This window comes from Papaver somniferum, chromosome 10, assembly GCF_003573695.1.
Source record: "Papaver somniferum cultivar HN1 chromosome 10, ASM357369v1, whole genome shotgun sequence".
In the NCBI taxonomy this organism is placed as follows: Eukaryota; Viridiplantae; Streptophyta; class Magnoliopsida; order Ranunculales; family Papaveraceae; genus Papaver; species Papaver somniferum.
This window is the reverse complement of record NC_039367.1, coordinates 56,187,758-56,212,737: the sequence shown is the minus strand read 5'-3', so window position 1 is coordinate 56,212,737 and position 24,980 is coordinate 56,187,758. Positions and strand designations below refer to the sequence as shown.

The following is a 24,980-nucleotide window of genomic DNA, read 5'->3' as shown; positions in this document are numbered from 1 at the left end:
CACGGATATAAATTTACATACCTTTCATTTTATAGTATGTTCAGTTTCAACTAAACAATAACGAAAATTAATCAGTGTCAGGGCTTCCAAGAGACGCTAGAAAGAGGATTAATTGTGATAATTATCAAATGCAACACTATGTATTAAAATGTAGTCTCTGTTGCTTTGTATATTCTTCTTTTTGAATATATTCAGATATGTATTTTTGTGTTTTTTATAATTTATAGTACAAAACTGTTTTGATGCCAAAATATGGTGTACGCAGGTCCGTTACTTCGTCGGCCCTCACTGCTGCAGCAGTCACCTAGTGTAGGGATCAAAATGAGTTGTTATTGGTTGTTGGATTTTACTATAGTCATATCACCTCATCTGTATATGAAGTATACTCATCCGGCTCTGTTTGATGGCAAATTGGTAGTAGATGCACAAATGAAAAATTTATCAAGAGGAATTAAGAGATGCGGAGATCTGGTAGTAGGTATTTTTGTAGAAAAACGATTATCCTTCTTAGTTGTTCAAGTCGCTGTAAGAAATCGTTGGAAATTCAAGAAGGATGTGAGTATAAAATTACACGGAAATAGTGTTTTCGTTTTTTAATTCTTAGATGATAATGGTAGGAAGTTAGTGCTAGATACTGGGTCACTACAAATCTCAAAGAAACTACTTTATTTGAGACCTTGGACCTAGCTCATAGGGCAATCCCTTAAATCAGTATCAATTTGGGTATTGATTCATGGTGTTCCTCTTCACATGTGAGATTTAGAGGGTCTAAGCTTAATTACGAGTTATTTAGATAACCTCCTGCTAGCAGATAACTGCACAATCAAGATAACAGATTAGCCTATGCCAGAATCTATGTATAAATTGGTGTTGATTTTACTTACCTCTCTAGCATTCCACTAATAGTTGATGGTAAGATTGCAATGGATTTACTTGTTGAGTATCAATGAAAACCAACTAAATGCACTAGATGTTTGGTTTTGACACTATAATAATAATTGCTCTAGAAATATGAAAACAAGATGGATCCCTAAGAAAATGATGGTGGGAGCAGATTCAGAGGAAGAACGAGAAATAGCAGAGTCTGAGAATTTGGTTTCTAATAGTGGAGACAAAAATTTAGAGGTAGCTGAAATTTTGATGATAAAGAGTTCTTTTGTAGAACAATGGCAGAAAACAAAGAATGGTGCTGATTGAAACTCTACTGTAACGAAGAACTTAACTTCAGATGTTTCTCTATCTTCACCAGAAAATAGGACAAGTTGCAAGGGTGTACAAGCTAATCTTACAAGAAGTCCATAAAAGGCTACAGTTGGAGGGTCAAATAAGCTAGCAGCTTCAATTTTTCATTCTTCTAAGTCACCAGGGAAGCAAACCAGTGGTATTTTTATAAAAGAGTAATGAAGTAATAATGGAAAAGGTGATAGGTTCAGTTTCAGCTATAGGGAAAAAAAACTTTGTTTGAAAAATTGCATGTGAGTCAGCTGCAGCGCAAAAGATATGAGGTGCAGAAGTGAAGGGGAAGTATAATCCTTTTTTGTGGAGGGTCATCCATCCTTCATACCAGACAGAAGGAAGATTGATCCTGGAAAAGAGTTCAGATTCAACAGGAAACAATGATGGGAAGTGGAAGACAACTCCAAGCATAAAACCCCCGGATAAAAAAGTTACTTTTGATAAGAGCAATGATGCTATGAGCAGTGATACTTCTGCCAAGTACTGACAACACTTTTAGAGTATTGAGTAATGTGACTCGGCCTACTACTCAAGAAAAAGATAGAGTCACAATTGAAGAGTGCGAGGATGATAGCGAATAAATAAATAATATATATTTCTTTATTGCTTGATAATGTGGTAACGCAAGAATCAAGTCACCTTTGTTTAAAAATAGTTCCATGTAGATGTTATCAATAGATTTGTTGGTATGAGTTTCATGTCCCCTTATAGTAATATTACTGCTGACATGAGATTGAATATAAACTTTTCTCCTTACTTGAAACTTTAATGTAGTTGTATTCCTGTAAGGTAAATCATTATGAACATTAGTCGTAATTGGATTTTAAGTGCTCATGATGCCGCTGTGGGCTACCTCTATAGAAACTATTTAAACAAAAGCCGATTTTCTGCCGCAATATCAGTCTTAACATTTCTTCTGCAAATGAAAAATAGCTCCTTGGGATTTCTACTGAAAGGGTTGCTGGAGCTAAAACTATCTCATATGATTTTGGAAAGTGATGTAAAAGGGTTAACTCATCATATATATACTGCAGGAATGTAAAGCTCGTGTTTCATTAATATCAAGGAGAAATACAAATAAATTTTTCAACTCTAAAATTCCAAAATATAAACGTAATTTCATATATAAATGTGTAATCTGAGTGCTTACTAACTATACCTATAGGTTCATCGTAACATTACTATAATTTTATAGTCCTCCCTCTGATATATTTGTTGTTGGTACATGAAAAAGGGCTATCCTAGATGAAGGGTTATCCCCACTTTGAAGGCTACCCTTGTGTAGGGATGGAGACTTGGGGACTAGGTCTATTCTAAGGAAAGGAAGACTTATTGGACCTAGTCCAGAGCCCAAGAATATAAAGAGGGTCAAAGAAGGGAGACTTGACTTCTAGGTTAAGTCTGGCTTGTTAAAGAGAAGAATGGCGTGGCAGTATGAGGTAAGAGAGATGGTTATAAAAGGAAAATGAATAGTACTTTGTAAAGGATCTTTGGAACTTCCCCAACAGGTATAGGTGTAGTACTTGCTGGGACTTGGACTACCCTCCTATTCTATTTCACCTTAAATCATCTGTTTAGCACACTAATGAATGAGTCTTATATATAATAATTCTTGGACGAGTCTTGTATTTTTATAAAATGAATTTCATTTTGTAAAAAACAAAATAATAATAAAAAAATTGAACCTAGAGTGATTATTGAATAATTGGTATCTTGATTATATAAATCACATTATCTCATTATAAAAGGTCATCAAAGAATAAAATTCCCTATTTTACTATAAAACATCGTCACAGAATAAAATATTATCATATCCATCAAAAAAAATCCATCTCCACCTAGTTCGGTTTATAATATTTTCAATTTTTTTTAGGGTACGTATATGTCCACCAGAAAATCGGTTGGTTAAACAAAGTGTCTTTTAATGTTTCATATATGGTAAGTAGGAGTCTCCTAGATGACAATTTCCATTTACTTGCTTTATGGACATTCAAAAATTATGGAAAATACTTAAAAGGAAATGAATTTTTTGTTCGAGATGGAATAACTCTCAACCCTAGGCATTATGCTATTCAAAAATTAAATCATAAAATTATTCATTTCCAATATATATCCTTCAAAAATTACACAAATATTACCAGTTGGCACAATTAAACCGATATAATAACAAGAAACCAGAAAGCGATACGCTCAATATATTCTAATTCTCTTTGTGTCTAACTTCTTGAATTTCTTTTTCCTTTTATTTTCCCAAAATATAATATCAACACTCAAATTTGTTATAAAATGATTTTTGTTGGTGGTAACTTTTTGTATCTATTGTGGCATAATCAAGTAGAAGAAAAAGGTGAAAAGAGGAAGGTACCCAATACACTACTTAATTTTTGTTATGGAACTTATAAACAGTTTTCTTGCTTGAACTTCAATCCAAGATTAAAACAACAAAAAAATATCCTTAGATAATCTCGTAAAAGAGATTCTTGAATCACAAGGACTGTTAACGTACTGTTAGAGCACTGCTCGGTTGTACCCGCAAAGTGTTGGTATCTCAAGGTTGGTTGTCATATTTTATTATCAAAACTCACGAGTCGCTTAATTAGATTACCAGAGTCAACTTCGTTAGGTTACACTAGGAAGTCTAGAAATGTTGAGGCATATAAGTATTACTTTGAAGACCTGGAGAATCCGAAGACGTATTGACATCAACAAAGACATCATCCTTCCACTTGAGGTTAGTAATACATGACTTGTCTTGTTTCCATTTATATATCGTAAACTTTCAAGTCGTTTCTGATTGAAAACATCACATGTGAAGTTATATTCATGAAATTCTAGTATTAGTGATTTGATCATCTTATTATGATCAAAGTGTTAAGGAACAATATATCAATAGTGTAAATGTTTTATATTGGTATATTATAATACGAAGTATAATGCTTATCTTTTGAACTTCATAATTGCGACATCAACATAATTTTTGTAACTTGTTACCAGATTGTATAGTGAACATAGGTTTGATTTCATGCGTTGAAAACTATGATTAATTACATGAGTCTAAGGAAGTAGATTTACGAACTTGTTTTTTAGTTGAAAGAAATCAATAGGAATGAAGGTCCGGTTTTCACTGAAGGTCTAAGGTTGGACCGATCCTAACCTATACGTGGAATCAAGGTAGATCAATCCCAATCTATGTTGGGAATCAAGGCAGAACCGATCCTTACCTATATTGGGAGTCAAGGTAGAACCGATACCTACCTATATTGAGAGTCAAGGTATAATCGATCACAATAGACAAAACCGATTTCCTTAAGGCACATACAAAGTAGGGTCTATGTGATTGGGAAATTTGTTTACAAATTAGGAAAGTTAAAGATATAAACATAATGAGTAAATTGAACATGTACTGAAATATTATATTTTATTATTCAAATATATTCCTTGATACTCAAGATGAGATCCCAAACCGAAATGTTTGAAAATCTTTTGAGATTTTCGAATGTATATGTTTTTTTTTTTCTACCAGCAAGAAAAACATATCTCTGGAAGATATATTAGTTAAATATCTTGTATGCTAGCTAATATTGAGTTGTATCCATGAGGGATTTTGGTTATACAGTTGGATATTGGTTGAAATTAGACAAAACCGAATTTAGGTGCTTAATTGCATATCTTGAGAATATTTTAGGTTATGGAAATTCCTTGGTGCACAAACTACCTTGGTCTATCAATAATGAAGTTTTTTATTCTTACAAACTTATCTTGAGGCAGGCACTTCGTTTCGTAGTCACTGCTGTAGCCGAATAATAGTACTACTTGTAATATTATCTTGAACAAGAGAGTAACCTAATTAGGCGAAATCTCTTACATCCGCTAGTTTAATAACTTCTTTGGGATCAAGAAGCGTTTATTAGTATCGTCGGTGGGAAACTAACTTCATTATTATTTTAGTTTTCGATTATTGATTTGATCGACTAACGGTTGTTAAATCTTGATTGCACCTAGTTTGATTATTCTTAAGAGCCTTCTTTTCTGACATAAGGTCACTCAAACTAAATATTAATGGTAGTTCATATATGATTTTATATCTGACATTGACTTGTGATCAACACACTCCGTTCTGTGCGTGATCGATCATAAGTTGGAACCAAGTTTGTTATTGTACAGGTACAAAAGACCATTGAAGATCTGAATACAATAAGATTTTCTTATTGGTTTCGTATCTTTGTGATTTGCTTCGTGCAGAAACTTGATCGGCTGGGATTCGACTAGATCTGGTTTATCTTTTGATAGACTTGTTATTGCTAGTTTATTTAGACCGACAAGTTGTGATTTGGTGGTACTCTTCAGTATCTGAATCTGGTAGTTCTGTTTGACTTGATCTGGTTAACTTGTTAGTCCAAATCTTGGAAGATCTAAACCGGATATAATAGTTTGGTTGATTTTAAATAGAAAAGCCTTTGTCACACTCAACATATATATCTCTGATTAACTTCTTGAGATAAAAAGAGTGGTTACCAAACATATTAGTCATTTACTGTTTGGAAGACGATCTAAATGGTTGAGTGCTTAAAGTCTTTAAAGAGACTAAAACAACTAAATATAGTGGACTCTATCTTAAGATTCATGTGCATTGGACAGATTGGTTGTTGGCGCAGGGATACTGAGGAAACTAGATAACTAGGGGTAGTTTAATTGGTCTCAACTATACGAAGTTGGTAGTGGTCTTTGTATACGGTTTAATTCTGAGAGTATCCAAAACTGGACTAGGTCCTAGGGTTTTTCTGCATTTGCGGTTTCGTCGTTAATAAAATCTTGTTGTGTACTTTTACTATACTTTCCGCGTTATAATTTGTTTAAGTTGTAATTAAAGTAATTGTACTTGTACGTTAATCCGTGTGAAACTGGTGGATCAGACGAATGCGACCCGCAAAGCGTTATCGGCAGGCTTAGCTTAGAGCCCGATAAATAGATGAAAAGTAGAGCGCTCTCAAAGGCATAACACAAAACTACTTAAGCTTTTAGATGTGTACACCATCTTAAAAGCATGGGGTCGGATTGAGGTCGACAGGGAGAAAGACCATGCAGTTAGCTTTCCTTCTTTTATCGCATAACGCGCGCGGACCCAGGTAGAGAGTGTCAATATATATATGAACTTATCTCAATCGTGTTCTTTCTCACTTGAAAAGACTATTTCTGAAAAAGATATTGTATGCAAGATTCTCATATCGTTACCATCTAGATGCGAGTTTAAGAAACATGCAATCATAGAAGAAAATGATCTTTCAACCCTTTCTTGCAGCACACTTGTTGGAAAGATAAAGATCTTTGATCATGAGTACCAATTTAATCAACCCAAGGGCATTGCATCCTCACCAAGTGTGTCGTTTATGTGTGGGGAAGCAAGATAAGGCACTACGTGTATGACGGACTAGAAAACTTTTTGCTTCCAATGGATCAGGTTACGACCCTCCTGGTAATCTCTGATATTCCGATACGCCCACTCGAGAAACCAATGTTACCAACTTCCGCTGAAAAGTTTACTTTTTATTCGGAGTGACCGTCTTACAATTTCTCCCAAACTGATTTATAAGCAAACAAGCATGATTCTCGTACCAATGGTCATCAAATCCGTGAAAGTTCTATCATTTTACTGTGAGGACCAAACTCTAATGCCAATGCGGTTTGATGCAATCCACCGTCCCTGACGGTTTCCTGGCAAACTCACATTGCTCTGTCTGTGAGGACAAAACTCTAATGCCAGTGAAGTTGCATGCAAGCCACCGTCCCTGACGGATTTCCTGGCAAACTCACAGTGCTCTGTCAGTGAGGACCAAACTCTAATGCCAGTGCAGTTGGATGCAAGTCATCGTCCCTGACGGATTTCATCGAAAACTCACGGTACTTTGTCAAGCTCAACCGTTTCTCTTTCTCAGATGATATGAACTACTCAAAGAGTTAAAAATCATCTCTTTGCCAGTAGTATGTAGTGCCGCCATAGGCACCAACCATCCTTCTCAAATAATATGAATCGCTTCAACATGCGATAATTATCTCTAAATAATTGGTATAAACTGGCCAAACAACAAGCAACTTTTTCAAATAGAATGAACAACCTTCATCATATGTGTTGAATCGCAACGTGGCTTCCTACGTACCCTCCTTCGTAACTCGAAATGGATCTAGCACGACCATAGTTCGTCCTTTTGGGTTTAAATAGTATGAATCACTAACAACGGTAGTAACTATCTCTATCTAAATGATATGAACTACTTTGTTAAAGTAACAATCATCTCTTATATTAGATAGTATGAACTACTTATCGTCGCAGTAACTATCTCTAGTTTAGTAGTAACTTAACTAATATGGATAGTGTGAGTTGCGTCGCAACAACTATCCCTTAATTACTTCCCACATCACCACTAGTTTCATAACTTCCGTAAGATCCATGTCATGTACATAACTTAAAAATTTCATTGTCATAGTAGTATAATAATTTTAAGACACAAGTATGTGCTAATATTAAAACAACCAACAAATGGCAAATAATCTTTAAATTAACACATATAATGAATAAGATTCTAGCAATTAGGACATATGGACCAATAAATGGATCATCTAAGGAACCATTAGAAGTCCCAGTTGTTTGACTTGTATAACGAATCAATACCAAAGGTAAAGTAATATGACTGGAAATAAGATCATGTAAATAATTGCAGAAGTAATTTTTACCTTAAGGTAGGTTGGAGTTTTTTTTTTGTAAAAAAGAAGAGATCTGAGCATGAGATTGAAAGAGAGAAAGAGTGTGAGAGATAATAAAGGAAATTAGATTTAAGATTAAAATTAAAGAGAGGTTGAGTCATAGTTGTAGCAAAGACGTGAGAATTGAATAAGAGTAGGAAAATAAAGTTTTCTTGTATTAAAAAGAGACTAACTAGATAGAGTTTTGAAGTCAATAGAAATCAGTGGAGGAAAAGAAGTTGGTAAAAACGTTGATAATCATAATTATGAAGATGTTGATGATCATGGTATTGATGTCTAAGTAATCAAGGTAAACCTTACAATCAATTATAGTTAGTTAATGGTGAATGAGGGTAATTGTTAAATACCAAAATATATTAGAGTTAATCAATAATATAATTAATATTACGACGATTATGATTTTACATAGTATTGTTTTACAGTCTTAACTTAAAGTCAAATTACTGTCACATTAAGAAGTGATTCTTCTTTTAAGTTTTATTTTGAATTATTCTTTAGAGATAGTGTTTGTTAAATTTGGATCAACGTTGAGTAAGATATTTGTGTTTTGGTAAGAACATGAAATCCGAAAAACATAAAACCAGACTTGTTTCCAAACATATTTACGCTCGATTGTCACCCTCGTATCATTGGAATTCACTTTAGAGTAAACTTGTAAGTTGTAGATTAGCTGTTATGCTCGATTTTCACTCACTTCAATCAGATAAGCCAAACGTGATAGCTGAATGAGTTGACGTGTCGAATAATAGATTGGTTAATAGGTATTCGATTTTAAGTTTTGAGTTGGTCAAATGCGCCATCATGCTTGGTTGACTCGGTCAAAGAGCCAGAAGCTTAATTTGTGTTTTTGGACCATTTATGATATGAGTTAGCTTTCGGTTCCTTCTCGGAAGTTGTAAAATTTTGAGAGATTTTTCCGGCCGCTCAGAACTCATTTTATTATAATACGTAAGTTATAAGTTATGCAATGATTAGTGCACAATATATTTTTAACCAATTAATGGAAATAAAAGTAGTAGTTTCAAATGTGGATGTATAGGCTATTATTTTATACCTATTCTATCAGCTAATTTGCTTTATTCTTACTGCCTATTCGGTTCACATAATTGGAAGGTCAGAAATTCCATTACAGGTTAATCCAATTAAAGGAATTCAATTCCACGGAAAGAATTCTTTGGTCTGAGATATATTGTACGGTTCAGTTAATCCGATTGCAGTGTGAACTAACTCTGTCAAATGACATTAATAATCTAGAAGTTTTATTTCTAACATCCTCTAATATGTTGGATGAAAGCTCAATCAGAAGTATTATTGAAATTTCAAAATCAAGATTTATCACACAAGCACTACAAACTTCTCAGTGATTTCGGGGTTTTAGGATTAAAGAAGATGAAACAGGGGTGTTTTAGAGTTAGATAATGATGGGGTTAAGATTTTCTAGAGCACTTTATGAGATTTTGCAGAGAAAGATAGGGATATGCAAGGAAATTAACATCGAGAAACAGATTAGCCATGACAGATTTCCATATTTCAAGTTCTCTTTCTAGGTTTTCTTCGATGACAACTAGGTTAGAAAAAAAAGAACGAAGATGGAGACTGTTGTTTTGTTAGGAAGGGTAATAAAGACATTTCGTGGAAATTACCCTCTTTTCCGCTGCAATCCGATTCCATTGCATCGGTGGACTGGTGAAATCGTAAACGACGTTTTTCAGGAATTGAATTCCGTAAGAATCCAATTATGGATTGTAAAATCGTGTTCGGTACACGGAATTGGGCTGATTCCGCTGGAATTGAATTATTGAGACTTCAATTCCGCGAACCGAACGCGCTGTTAGAGTGTTGTGTGTGATTAACTGACAATGTTAATAATGAGTGATTAATAGAAACGATGAATTAGTCAATTAAGGATTGCGAGATAGACATGTCTTGTCATCAACTAAGGTGGAAATCAATGACGAACTCTCTTGTATTCGTTATTGTTTTACAAATTGATTTTATATTTTAAAAATTAAATATTATTTAGTACCCAGGACGGTTCCCATAACGATAATATTATTTGCTGGGCCTTGAGAATCCGTTCTACTGTGGTAATTTTTTGTTAAAAGACACAACATTGGTGGCCGGAGGCGGAGACAAAAGTTCAATCAGGCAGGCATGACATCGCCAATGACCAACTTTACAACATCTACTTCCTTTAATAACAATTTTTTCTTCGTGGATACAAATTTCACATTTCAAATCACATTGGTACATAGAAAAAAAAGAATCTTCAATTATTCCCAATTGGGGTCCTTGTCAGGTCTCAATGACAGTGTATATTTTAGGTTCAATTTCGAAAAATTGCACATGATTACAGCTAGGATAAGTATAACGCGCGGGAAAACATTTGGTGGGTAGTTTCGTATTTTGAACTGAAATTCATAACTTCAGGTCCAAAGCCAAAACAATTCCACGATCCGAGAAACACATTAAATCTAACCGTTCATAAAAAATAATATTCTACGGTTGTTGATCTCGATCCGTATCACTCTTTTTGATTGGCTTAGGTAAATCCAAGAGTCATATAAATAGACACCGAAGGAAATCATAGCTTCAGAACTTATCATTTCATCGAAGTGCAATCTCCTTCTTCTCTCGAAAAAACTTTCCCCTCTTCAATTTTATTTTTTCAGAGTTTCTGTAAAATTTGTTAGCGATGGCCGGTAGAGGAAAATCAATTGGTTCTGGTGCAGCAAAGAAAGCAACATCTCGAAGTAGTAAAGCCGGTCTTCAATTCCCGGTTGGAAGAATCGCTAGGTTCTTGAAAGCCGGAAAGTATGCTGAACGTGTCGGTGCCGGTGCTCCTGTTTATCTCGCCGCTGTTCTTGAATACCTTGCTGCTGAGGTAAAGAATTTTTTTAGGGTTTCGATTTGTTTTTTTATTAGGTTTTTGTTATTGATTTTTTAGGGATTTGGTTGGATTTTGTTTGTAACTTTTTTGTTTTTGGTTTTGAAATTAGGTTTTGGAATTGGCCGGAAACGCTGCAAGAGATAACAAGAAGACAAGAATTGTTCCAAGGCATATTCAATTAGCAGTTAGAAACGATGAAGAGTTGAGCAAGTTGCTTGGTGCTGTTACAATCGCTAATGGTGGAGTTATGCCTAATATTCACAACCTGTTGTTGCCAAAGAAGACTGGTACCTCTAAGTCGGTTGCCGCTGATGAAGACTAGTTTCGTTAATTCTTTTGGTGTTCCTTGTTCTATCTTCTCCTCTATACTCTTTTATCTTCCTATTGTAGTCAGTTTGCAGATTTAGGGTTTCGTTTTTGCCTTTTAGTTTGATCTTCTGTTCTTTTTACTCGATGTAGATTTCTGGATCTATCTTTTAATGTGAATTAAAAAAGTTTGTTTCTTCAATTTCTCTTATCAATTTCTTATTCTATTATGTATGTATGAATTCCTGTTTGCAAATCCGCATCTGGAAACCCTTAATTCAATGCAATCTTCAATTTACAGTAAAATTTCTGGTTAAATTGGTTGAGCCTTCCTGCAGAGAGTATGGAAAACAGATAAACATTTTGAAGATAACTCATGTAATTGTATTTATTCATTCATTTCTGACCTGAAGAACAATATGAAGATGTAAAAACAGGGAAACCTCATTTGTAGCCTCTTGACCTAAAATGCTTTTCAGGTGCACTAGTTCGTCATTGTTTTCTGAACTTCTGTTGGTCCTTTTTATTCCTTGAGTTTTTAGACTGTTTGATCATACTCATTGAGAAAACTACTTGAAATTGTTTAAACGGAGAACGATGCATCATTCAAATTTTCTGTAATCTGACTAGTTAGTTGGTTGCTTTGTTTTGTTACCAAAATTGCTTCAGTTCTCTAAGTTGAATGACTAATCATTAACTTTGATTATGTTTAGTAACTCTTTGTCTAGTGGTTTATATAAATATGGGGATTTCGCAGGATATCTTTGAGTACAAAGGGCATTTGGATGGTTAAAAATTCTGTGATTGTTTTCTAGTTGATTGGACTGAAACATTTACTTCGTCAAAGACTGTCAGCTTTCAAGGAGTATGTGCAGGTATCAACTGATGAGACCTATTCTGAATTTTTTGAAAGGGTTATTTTAGTTATAAGAATATAATGAAGCTTAGGTTTTCTTTAAATATGGATTATACAGGAGTTCAAGTAACTCAGGAGGCATTTGCACTGAAATCATCTTTGCCAGGTATGAAAAGCACATTTAGTGATTTTCCGGTACAAAATTGATGCACAAGTGCAAAATACTAGTTTTTTCTTTTCCTCATGCTGGCAGTTGCCAATGTATCATGCATTTCGTTCTATAGGAGTATTCAAATGCTTAGGATGCTGTTAAAGCAGAAGGGCACAATGAACATTACATCAGCTTTCTTAGATTCAGAAGAGCTTGAGGTATCTGTGTAGTGGAGTTCAATATGTACCTTTAGTCAAATTAACTTACCTCATTTTGGCATGTTTTTTTATTGTTGTTTTGTTCTGTTTCAAATCAGTCTGGGTTAGGTTACACTCTGTAAAAGAAGTTTCAAGCCTATACCTAAATGCAAATGGATCTTACTGGCTTGCTGAGAGATAGAACTGTATAATATATAAGTTTGAGGTTCCAACTGTCAATAATGGAATTGAGTACTAATACTGATGTTTTGTTGATGCCTTACACATACTTGGTTTCCAAATACAAGCACTAAAGATCCATTTTACCTCTTATGTAGCCGTAATAAGTTGATACCAGAGTTGGCCTAGCGTAGCATGACACCAGTAGTAAGTAGAGTGTGCTTTCCTTCCTTAATTTTCTATTTGTTGTGGAATCATTTGAGGTCTCTTCATTTGGAACATCAAAGGGAATAGTGAACTTCTGTTTCCTACCACGAATGGAATAGAGAAGATCTTTGAAGATCTTTGATTGGACGGTCTGCATAAAGAATTCACAATCAAGGGTTCAGCTAATGTATTTGCTCTATTAGGCAGTGATCAGACTAATGAGATGAGGCACAGTGTTTAATGAATAGAAAGAGGAATCTGATTTTATAGCCTGTCGTTGATCACTTTCCATCTTTCTTAACCAATTAGACGTTTGTAATATTTATTGCTTCTCTATGCAGAAATAGTTGAGGACACGGACTTGTTAATCAGAAGGGCTGAGAGATGCTTGGAAACAGGAGCCAACATGATCATGATGGAACATTGTCAAACAAGCTGACCTGATGTTATCTTTTGTAATTTATTAGACGACATATTTGGCATGAAAGAAATTCTCTTGTTATCAGTAGTATATCCAAAACTTTTGAGGATAAAATTGTGTTGCAATGCTCCCAGACGACATTTTCAAGCAGGAGGTGTTGATGGCTTTATGCCGAGACAGACTTCCAACCTCTTGTGCATACTGCAGGCGACCATCCTTTTTTGCATCAGCCGCTGCTGAAGTTTTAGCAGAATGATACTGTCACTAGGCTAACAACTGCTGGCTACGGGCCTACGGCCTACGGTTATTACTAAGAAAATAAGAACCCAAGCCCAGTCCTTCACTTTTAACGTGTAAAGACATAATTAACCTTATAATTTACTCATATTTACGAAAAAATCTATCCTTGAACCCTAATTCTCTTGTTCGTCTCTCCTTCATCACTCGTTTCTGCGGTTTCTCGAAAAATTGCAAAATCCTAAATTTGCTTCCTGTTTTCATCTTGCAGACCTCCCATCTCGAATCATCACATCATAAGGTAAACTTCGAAATTACCTAATGTTGCCCCTGCTATTCTCCTAGGAGCACTGCTATAGTTTTATTTCTTCTCTTGTCTCCACCGTTTCTTTCTTCTTTCAATGTTTCCTCCTGTAACTCGTAGATTAAAAAGAAAAAACAAATCGAGTTTTCAGCTTCTGGTACTGTTTTAATTAGGGTTTGACTGATTTATGTGATTGCATAGCCATGAAAATGTTAGGTTTATGTTTTCCAAGATAAAAAGTATCAGTTTTGGGGGTGGATATACATGTAGTCTTTAGTTATCAAGCACTTAAAACTCCTGAATTTTGGTCATAGTATTTTGATGATCATTTCGCCCGGCCCTGTGTTCAGAAAGAGCTTGCTAGTTATAATTCACTTGCACATCTGCTAATTTGAATTCCACATATAGCGTGTGTCCTCAATTATCTATTTACTTGTCAGTTGAAAAATGTTCTAAACTCTTTGCAGATAGACTTGTTAATCGATTGAAATGGGCACTTTCAAAAGAAAACATTCAAAGTCACACAAGGAAATAGTGGAGGAAGATGACTTTAGCGATGACTTGTGTGAAGTATCTGAGCCTGAGCAATCTGAACCAGAATCTGAATCTGAATCAGAAGACGAGGAGGGAGTTATAAAATTAGCTGTACCTTCAAAAACGTTTATATTCAACAGAGAAGGTTTGCAAGAGCAACTTGAGGATATAAGCTGGCCGGAAAATGTAGACTGGATCCACAAACTCACCATCGATATTGATCAAGATGAGGAGGTGGATGTTAATGATGATTTAGCACGTGAATTATCTTTCTATAACCAGGCGTTGGAGGGAACACGAGAAGCCTTTGAGAAGCTTCAAAAAAGAAATATTCCATTCCTCAGACCTGCTGATTATTATGCAGAGATGGTCAAAACAGATTCCCACATGGTGAAGGTGAAGGGTCGGCTCTTGGAGGAGAAGAAACGGATTGAGGAAGCTGATGAGAGAAGAAAAGCAAGAGATGCTAAGAAAATATCGAAAGAAGTACAGGCAGAAAAGCTTAAAGAGAGAGCCAAGCAAAAGAAGGACGATTTTGAATCGGTTAAAAAGTGGCGAAAACAGAGGCAGCAAAGTGGATTTGAGAAGGGAGGCGATGATGAAGATATGGGTCTTTCATTTGAAGATGGGAAAACATTTGACAGAAATAAAAAGAAGAGACCTGGGGTTCGTCCAGGAGATAGGTCAGGTGGGTTGGGAAACAAAGGCAACTTTAAGGGAAAGAAAGGTGGTGATAATAAAAAGAAAAGCAGCAAGGAGCGCAGGGATTCAAAGTTTGGGTTTGGAGGGAAGAAAGGGATGAAGAAACAAAATACTGCTGATTCTACAAATGATTTTGGTGGATTTAATAAAGGTGATTCTTCAGGAAACAAGAGGAGGAGGAAGTTTTAAGTGAGCGTTGTTCGTTCCAATGCCATCCTGCAGCAGTTGATTCTGGGTAGTTCTTGAAACTTGAAACTATTGCACTTCTTTTATTGATAGTTCCGAGTTACTTCTTGTTTGTTAAGTAATCCTATAGCTGTTTTGTATTTGGTTATCAACAACGGTTTACTCATGGTTTTATAACAATTATGACTGGTATCATCAACCAACTTTGCCAAAATTTTCATTTTAATGTTGTACCTCTGAGATCTTGAATGAGGGCCAATTTGATTTGATTTGATTTGATTTGATTTGCTGAGTTCTGAACTTTAGATATCTCTTTCCCTGGAAGTTCTTCTGATTATTATTTTTATTTTGCTCTTTTCTGATTGATCTAGGTATTTTTATTTTATACTCATTTTCAGCGATCTACATTCATTTGTCATATTATATTTTTATCTCTGTCTATAATGTGGTTAGTTCCTTCGCCACTGTAGTCACTTTAAGGATTCGATGGTTTCTGTTGACTCAGGGAAAGAAATACCAGTAGGGAATTGGGGCAAAGGGGATTTGCTATTATCGTAATTGGCGTAGCTTATATCGTAGTGGTTAGATTTTGGAAGTTGGTTAGGATTCTACTAGGTAATAGTTACAATTGTAGACAACGATCAGTTACGGACCTTTATATGACTTCAGTTGAGAACATGTAATTGATTGAGGAAAATTGTAGCCTTGTGTGCTAGGCAGCAATCAGTCTGTCCTTGTCAACACTAGTTAGTTATTCGCTTACATGTGCTCACAAGATTCGGAAAGATTTGCTTGCAGTCGGTAATTTTTTACACATGGAATTGTATTCTTCATATATAAGTTCCTATAATCTTTGATTCTGCACAGTAATTTGTAGTTGCATATTGCGTAATGTTAAAGAGCTACCGTGAACTGTGAAGTGATTTTGGGAAAATGGTGATTCAAGACTTGAGTGTCTTGGTCATTAAACTTGGCACTTGCTGGCTTCTTTTGTTAATGTATAAATGAAAGGCTAGCCATTAAAAGAGTTACAGAACTTTGATGATTGAAGGCTCTTATTTGCGAAGAATATTAAAGAGCTGAAGACTTATATTAACTCTGCATTCTATTAGGTTTAAAAATCAATCTGCACAATTTATAGTTATCTTATCGGCAGGCTTATGCTGAAAAAATGGTGCTTTGGAAAATCTGCAAGGCAGGCTTGTGCTGCAAAACTTTCTTTAATCTCTATCTCTGGCACAGTTCTATTTTATCCGATTTTAAGCATAGCATCAGCAGGCATAAGTAGTTCTTGTAACATTCTTCTGTGTATACAATTTTTACTTCTTAGTTTGAGCTTTATATTTTTTTGATTGCTGAACATGTATATGCTGTTTTCACTTGGAACCGATATAAATGTTTATGGATGGGAGTCCAAGACCTGGTATCTTCGCTGCATCCTGGTATCTTTGGATGATTATATGCCTAGCTGTAGCTTACAGATGGAAAAGATACTAAATGCCGGATTTGTTTGATTTGCACTATATTTCAGTTAATGGTCTTTGGTTTTATACTTGGTCCATTATGGCTTGTTGATTCGGAGATCAGTACTTTTGCCATTCTATAGGTATTTAGTAGGCAGTTATTTCGTTCGCATTTGTTCTTTTTCTTTTCTATATATGTTTTCGGGGAAGGGATTTCTCCTGTTCTCTTCTTCACCCAAAAAAGAAGAAGACCTTGTTCTTGATGGATATACATACACATTTCTGCTGTGCAACCGGGTTTTCGATTTAAGTTTAGCTCCATATTTTAAGAAGTACTTTGTTTTGAGGCTCTTTTAATCATAGTAAAATGCATAGCTGGTGTTTTTAGGTTTTGGACCTAGGGAACAAGTTTTTATGTTGTGATAACTTTTGCTTTTATTACCTATTGCTGTTGTATGATTTTCCTGTTTTGATCGAATTTTTGAGTGGATCTCTTCGTGGACATTCTCAGGTGATGGATCTACAGCGCCTCCGTGGAAGTAGCCTGGGTAAAAATCACAAACCCTTTTCTTTTCTTTTTTTTGTAAGAAAAGGCTAATTAAGACAAGGTTTCCCAACTAGCATAGTTAGGGTTGGGTGCATATATTAGCCCCACTAGATAGTAAAGCTTGCTAGTGTCAGCTGCACCATTACACATCCTTTTTACGTACTTGTATATACAGAAACAGAAGATAAAGCTAGGGACTGACAATCCGGTATAAGACTCTTGTCGTCCCACTGGAAACCGTCATGTATATCATCCAGAGACTTGACAAGAGTTAGGTTATCTACTACACAGAACTGCTTCAGGTTTACCTATTGTTTTAACAGAGAACTACCAGTTCCTTACTGCATAGAAGCCTCTATCTGTGTTGTAGATGATGACCCGCCACCTGCTGTATTAGATTGTTGTAAGATATATAAGCATCAGTAAATAGCTGCAAAACAATATGAAGGAGTTATGCATGGATGTCACTGTTGCTAGTATGATATGAGTTATTGATGTGTTTGTATTATGGCACGAGCATTGCTGATGTCAAAGAGATATTGCCTTATCTGTAACATAGTGGAAGTAGGATTCTATGCTTTATTCTCAAAGTGAGCTTGGCATCTTGACTCCAAACAAATCAAAGTACAGCTGCTGCTCCTATTTCATAGGTAAGTGAAGAAGACCAATAAGAATCCAGATTCGGAGATTAACACATCTAGATAGGCGATAGAATAGATCCAGAGCTCACCCATACTAGATTACCCATGCATAAGGACATGAGATGAAAAGATAATCCAGATATTCTTCAGATGATTGACAAAGAGTACACCTTAGCAAATCAACTTGAAAGAACCTGTTTAGAAAGCGTTGACTGTTTCAATACTAGTTGGATGACTTTCCATAAGAATAATTTCGATTTCTGTGGGCCTTGAAGATGCCAAAGCCTTCTTCTGGATTTAATTTATAAGATGATTCTATTAGCTTGCTGTAGGTATAACTGTCCGAAAATTTTGCCATTTTTTGCCAAGGTACTACTAGCACCTGGCAAAGGTACTATTAGCTTGATGTTGTTGGTCTGTAGTAAAGAATTCTTTTAAAGCTCGATCATCCCAGGCAAACTTGCTTATAATCCTGCAAATAGTTCTTTAAGTTGCTGCAGAAATTGTTGTTGCTTAGCATTTAGTCTTTGAGATAGGAATTTTACCTCCTGTTGGCAGCTCCCAAACACTAAACTTGTTAACTGTGATAAGGCCTTGTCCAATCCATTCCATATCCAGGTACCCTGGTTTCTTATGTTATCTTATATAGGATTATTCCTACGAAAATATTTGAACTTTATGATTTGCATCCATAAAGCATTAGGGTTCTAGACCATTCTCCATGCAATTTTTGCAAGCATAGCATGATTGAACTTTCTTAAGTTCTTAAACACGAGTCCCACGTCTCTTCAGTCGACATAAAGGACCAAGCATTTGTACTGGAACCCCCTTAGAATTTTCCCCATGTCCCCACTAATACCTCCGTTGAATAGTTTCTAAACTCTGAATATTTTTACCAGGAATGGGGAAGCAAGTCATTTGATATAATGACATTGCATTCAGAACTGATTCAATCTGGGTAGCGCGTCCAGCTTGTGGAATTACGTCCCCTTCCATCTGTGGCTTGAAAACAGAGGCACCCCCAAATATATAGCATTTAAACTCATTTGCTGCATCTGCAGCAGATAGGAAATAGAATTACATTGATATCTCAGCACATTCTTGCTGAAACATTACCGAAGCTTAAGAGAATATCTCGACAATGTTGTATTTGGGTTGTCTGCTTTTAGGAAAATCAGACAATTTTCTGCAAAGAAAAATGGGTAGTAGGACTTAACCTAGCTGTTTTAACGCCATGGATGCTATGATGTTCTGTTCAGCATATGAAAGAAGCCTCGATAAAGCCTCTATACGTAATATAAAAATATAGGCGTGTAATGAACTCCTTTTCGTAATTTTCGAGTAGGAGAAAAAGCGGTACAGGCTTCACCATTTTGAAGCTATGGGATAGTAGTTGTGTTGAGGCATTGGTGATCATCAAAAACCATTCTCAGCAAATCTCAACTGTCTCAAGACACCAACAGTAAAACTCCGTTTCAGTAGTTTCGCCTTTGTTGTGTATAATTTGGTTGCAATGTTACCTTTGTTTCCAGTTTCTTCTGCAAATTGAATTAAACTCATGTGCAGTTTTGTTTTCCAGTTTCTTCTGCAAATTGAATTAAACTCATGTGCAGTAACAACAGTGTTGAATGCATCTGCCCTATTCAAAGGCTGCTTGATGTGGTGAAACTATTTAATCTAGGATAGACCACATTCTGTTAGGAAGAAGTCTTGAAATGATTTTATATGAGGTACTATGGGTCTGTGTCCAGAAAGTGAAGGTCAAAATCTGTTTTTTGCCTAATTTTGCCCAACTGTTTGATAAGTGAAATTGATATCTCTTATAGAGACCTGCCTGAAATCCATCTGAACCCGGTGGTTTCCAAAATGGCATTTGAGCAACCACTGGTCTAATCTCAGCTTCATCTGCGACTTTTGAGAAGATGGGCAGCATTGTCTTCAGCTGTGGTGTATGGTCTTAGAGTTGAAGAAGTTGTTCACCTTTAGAAATGAGAGATGAAAAGCTGTTCGAGCCTGTTTATCTTTGTGCCAAATCCACAAAGGGTTTTTGAGAACTGCTAATTTATTTGTCTTCTTCTGTTTTTACATATGCATGAAAGTGCTGAGTATTTCTGTCCCCACAATGTAATTGATGATCACTCGAGTTTTGTTTCCAGTGAGAGTCATACATGTTGTATTGGAGTTCAGATTTTAGCCTCGTAACAATTGGAGAATCTGGTTTAAGTTGTCTTTGTAGTTTGCTGATGTATATGCATCTTCACGTGATTTGTCTTCTAATATTGCTGAAAATGCTTTTGTTCCAGTTTTAAGAAAAGTTTCAAGACAATTTTTGCAGCAGTGAATCTGGAGATCTTTGAGTTGGAAGTTGCCAAGCTTGTTAAATAATATCAGCACCAGCAGGATCACTTAGTCACCATTCATAGAATCGGTAAGATTTCATTTTTGAGGATTCAGAAGGATCTGTACTCAGTAGAATTGTCATATGATGTGAACCCATAGGGATCAAATAAAAGAGATTAGCTTAAAGTATGCCTCAGGCGAACAAGGAGAACCTAGAGCTTGATCCAGTCACTCTTGCATTAAATTTCCATCTTTCCTGTGATTAAACAGATTGAATGGATCCCCCTAGTTACCATGTAAATAGCATCTGTCAACCAAGCTTCTTGTATTACAGGAACAGAAAACACATTCTTTGATAGCGTTCTGCCACTGTCCCTCTCTTTTTCATCAGGAGATAATTTACCGATGGACATGTTCCGTATGATGCATATCTTGCAGACAAGAATACTGCTCTCTCTTTTGTTCTCAGACTGAACAATGGATGCAGCTAAGCAACCTTACTTTGAGATGAGCTCCAGACTTGTTAAAAAAAATGTCACATATTCCTCAAGGTAGTTAAAGTATTTTGTGGCAAAATATCTCCTTGCTGCAATATTAAGATAAGTGTGGTGGGAGTCTGAAATTCCGTAGGTAGGTTCTGCATGTCAGAGTTTCATATGTTACCTTCACAGTACTAAAATTCACAACATTAAAGTGTGAGATTTGGGCTCCAGTCCCTGATTAAAGTGAGATGACCATTAATAGAGGTATAGTCTTTGACTAACTAGTATTTTCTTTGTTATCCGGACTTTCTAAAGTGACAACAATAGTGTTAACGACCTCAAAGGAGAACTCAAATTCCCCGTAGTCTTTCCAGTACCTTCATTGTTTGTAATGTGTGCTTGTTATGTCAATGAAAAGAGGTTCTTGTTATTACTATGCAGTGGATGTTTTCGCCATTCTTATGTCTAATCTCTGAGTTCCGTGTGTGTGCAGTAGTAATCAGTGTCTTTTTTCTGGTGGTGTCTCAATAATGTTTCACGAGCGAAACATTTTTCATGTGCGTTAAGCTAGACCGTCTTTCTCTTCCTTTTAAAATTGTGAGAAGATCAGCACTATGGTGTATAGGAAAAACGAAAAGGAAACGGCCCAAACCTGTGAATTGAGTTCTATCGATACAGATTGCTAGTGTAATTGACCTGTATTAATCAAATTTCTTACTGGTAGACCAAGCTTACTATCGCTACGTACTTTTCCTAATTAAATTCTTGTACTGTTGTTTGCTCTGGTGTTTTTGTGTCGATGCCATGTTCTTTCCTCCACCACACACCTTAAGTTCTTCATTAACTCTACCTAATTATGGTCTGTTTCAAGATGATGCAGAAAGTTGCAAATGTATTTTACGACTAGGGTTTTCCAGGAGCAACATTTTAATCAACATGGACACAGAAGTCAAACAGCAGGACAATGGGCCTCATTGGAAATCATCTAGTGCTGGTATTTACGTGCATCTCTTATTTTAACTGGTTGCGAGTCCCCAACTCCCTGTGGTAGAAGATCCAGAAATCACTTGGGATTTGAGAGAAGGTATCTATAGAGTTGGTGTACAATTAACTCACACTTCACATATATCAACAGTCATGGTTATGGAGCTTGCAGCATAAATGTAATCAAGAACCGAGGTAACATGGAAGAGTATGGACACAACGGAAAACTCAGATGTTGATAGCGAGACAACAATTCGTAAGATATGGGGCAAGAAAATTAAATCCATATCATGTATGTTGAATAAATTGCATTTGTCGTAATTGCAACCTGACAAAAATGCGTTAATATTGTTCAAATCCCAGCTGATATCTCTGTTCAGCAGCAACAACAACATGTCAACAACTGAAAACAGTTCCTTTGGGGTTAAGTTTGGATTCTTGTTACTCAGATCCAAAATAACCCGTATCTCATTTCTCTGGGATTTCCTGGACTGCCATGCATTAGCCATTTTTGAATTGATGCGTCTCATCTCTCTTAATGGCTAATGTTTTGTACTGCCTGAGAAAAACTCTTTGATATCTGGGATTAGGGTTCGGTGAATCTGTATTGAATGCGGGGATGTAGACTCTTCACTTGCATTTATTTCATCTCTATTCTTTTGTTGATTTATAGAATCTGGTCACGTGATCTTCTTGAATGCAGAAGTTAACGCACAATTGGACCTAATATTCTGTGAATTGTGATGGATGGTGTACTGGTGTCTGTGTGATTGAGAATTCAAATTATTAACAAAATTTATGAAAATTCCCCTTCATAACAGCAAAGCCAAAGTAGGATAAGAACTAATGTTTTTGGCTGTTCATTTCAGGCCAGACTGGAATTTTTCAGTTTAAAGAGTTTTAGAGGCAAAACATGTACATTTATTCCTTTTGTTTGCGATTAGACACCTTGGATATGTTTGTCCCTTTTATGGACCCACCATTGAGGGACGGCATAGCCAGACGTCAACCGGTAGTGTGAATGTTTGGGGTAATTCTTTATATCCCGCGAGTTATACCGAGTGATATAGGGGTGGGATCCACACTAAACTTACCTAGTACAACCTGCAGGATTGAATCCGCAGGATGTGTAGCACTTCCGGTCAAGTTATAAGAGTAAGTCTAATGGTGGAATCCAACCTATTCCAAGTGTGGAAAAATCATGGAATGTCAAGTCTAATGGCTTCCAAGTTGGGGTTTTCCACAGAAAATCCAAGCAAGGTTCCACCGTTTCGTAGAAGGGTTCGTGGAATCCATCTGAACGCCAATAAGAATAACGTTTTTTTTGTCCGTAGATTTAGGATGAGTTGTTGAAATCTAACGGATGAGAAAAAAACGCTATTCTTAATAGCGTTTTTTTAGCGTTATTAAGAATAGCGTTTTCACTATTCCACCACTACACTTACACTTCCATCCACGATTCCAAATGCTGAGGTGGCGTGGAAGATGGAAGATGGAACTCTTCCACCATAAGACTTGCTCTAACATTGTTGTAATTACGATAACATCACATTTGTATAATGGATTTATAGTCCATGGAAGTGTATTGAATGCTGTTAGGAGTTAGTTTATGATTGATTCTGCAGGGCGTTACAACGAGCTTGAAGGTGGTGATAAAATAATTGGTCATGGACCAGATGATTACTTGTACTTGTGCTTGCATTGATAAGATATCTCAATCTAGTTCCCTTGGCAATGGGGAAGGGGGTGGTGTCGGCACTGTTGAGTGTTGACTGAAAGAAACATTTCAGGGTTTGAATTTGCTAGATGAGTTTTGGCGGGCTTTTACACTTCCCACATTCTCCCTAGTCTGCAACATTCATTCGAGTGTCCTTTAGAAGGTAGCTGCACAGTAAGCACACTGAGGTTGCAAAAAGCGTGATATTACCCGAGACTAAATTTTGTTTTCAGAAATTTGTGAAGCAGGTTCATACTAATGTTATCCAGTCGTGTTCATACTAAAATGAAGCTAAAGAGTTGGGTGACCCAGAATTTGCTCCCAACCTGACTTATAGCGTGTCTGGAAACAAATTTGCTTTTTACGTAGAAGTCGGAAGTCAGAAGCAAAACTATTTTACTTCACAAAAAGTTGACTTTTCTACTTCTAGAAATTGTTTTGAAATATTATTGCCAAACTGACTTTTGACTTCCAGAAGTCGAAAAACAACTTCTAAATGTGCATCCAAACGCGCTATTAGTTACTCAAACTCCATAACTAGGACCAAAATTACATGATTTATAAGGGGGATACCACTATTAGCGAGGGTGATACCAATTCAGCAATCTGACGGTCAGGATCTGTTAACATTTGTTTGTCCTATATGAATTGGTATCACTCCCAAGTAATACCGGTATCCCTTTATAAATCGTGCAAAATTATGGCCAGTGACCTCGGAGTGAGCCGAACTGCCCTATAATCTACAACGTGATATACAAATACAAGCCTACTTACTTATTCAAATGTGATATGTGGCCCAAATATACCTCAAGTTGTAAAAACTACTTTTTTTTTTAAAGAAAACTTAGGCATAGCCTAAGAATTTGGATTGCTAATAATGCAAGTGTGGTCATTGTTTAGACAAACATTAGACCCACTGCTAAGGTTCTTACAAGTTATAACCAAATTCAAAGCTTGGAGATTTTGGGTTCTATGTAACAGTTTAAGACCTAGTAAAACAAAAGTTACAGGTTTGATTGATATGTAATAAGGATTCTTCATTCGATGTCTGTTTTTCCTTGTGGTAGTTTCTATTGAATCTTCCTTTGATTGCTTGGATGTAGAGAGTGTTGAAGTGCTCCAGGATTTCACTTGTTTCAGCATGTATTTCTATGTTCATGTGTTGCTTTTCCTCTGCCCATTGAAAGGCTAAGTCTGCTCCTCCTGTGGCTCCTTCTGCTCCCCACTGTCCTGTGTGTCCTCTGCTATCAACATAGTTGCCTGCAAAATCAGTAATAGTTAGGGCACATAAAAACTGATAAGTGTTGGGATCCTGAATAGTACAGATTTTGATTAAGAAACCAAAGCTCTGCTTGTGTTGTTGGATCCCAACATGAGTTCCAGGAGTAGCTATATGGGATTCATTCTCAATGATATGCCTCTGAGTATTCAAGGCATGGCAATGTAACTTGTGAATTCTGTTATAATCACAGAGATGTTGTTGAATGCTGAGAGTAGTATTCTTATCATTTGGAGAGATGTTTTGGAAAATTATATCACATCTAGCCTTCCAAGTGAACCAACAAGTGGTTGCATAGATGCAGACATTATGACTGATGTTTGCATTGTGAAACCAGACATTAAACCAGTCCATGAAAACA

General features: G+C 36.1%; 2 protein-coding genes across 7 annotated transcripts; both read left to right on the top strand.

The window, feature by feature from the left end:
* The first annotated feature begins 10,576 nt into the window (after nucleotides 1–10,576).
* On the top strand, nucleotides 10,577–11,393 carry LOC113317694 (protein H2A.7). The gene is made up of 2 exons (XM_026565842.1): nucleotides 10,577–10,879; nucleotides 10,995–11,393. Exons 1-2 carry the CDS (start codon nucleotides 10,691–10,693, stop codon nucleotides 11,205–11,207), a joined length of 402 nt encoding a protein of 133 aa, XP_026421627.1. The 5' UTR covers nucleotides 10,577–10,690; the 3' UTR covers nucleotides 11,208–11,393.
* Nucleotides 11,394–13,560: 2,167 nt separating this feature from the next.
* On the top strand, nucleotides 13,561–21,990 carry LOC113317693 (probable rRNA-processing protein EBP2 homolog). Of its 6 annotated transcripts, XR_003343854.1 has the most exons (5): nucleotides 13,562–13,741; nucleotides 14,212–15,215; nucleotides 17,141–17,177; nucleotides 20,121–20,245; nucleotides 21,520–21,990. XR_003343854.1 is itself a non-coding variant. In XM_026565840.1 (3 exons), the coding sequence occupies exon 2, from the start codon at nucleotides 14,234–14,236 to the stop codon at nucleotides 15,167–15,169; it is 936 nt and encodes a 311-aa protein (XP_026421625.1). In that variant the 5' UTR covers nucleotides 13,561–13,741; nucleotides 14,212–14,233; the 3' UTR covers nucleotides 15,170–15,215; nucleotides 21,520–21,990. The 6 variants fall into 6 exon arrangements, 2 of the variants coding, with proteins under 2 accessions (XP_026421625.1, XP_026421624.1); XR_003343855.1 differs by lacking the exon at nucleotides 17,141–17,177 and having other exon boundaries at nucleotides 13,561–13,741; XR_003343856.1 differs by lacking the exon at nucleotides 20,121–20,245.
* Nucleotides 21,991–24,980: the final 2,990 nt, after the last annotated feature.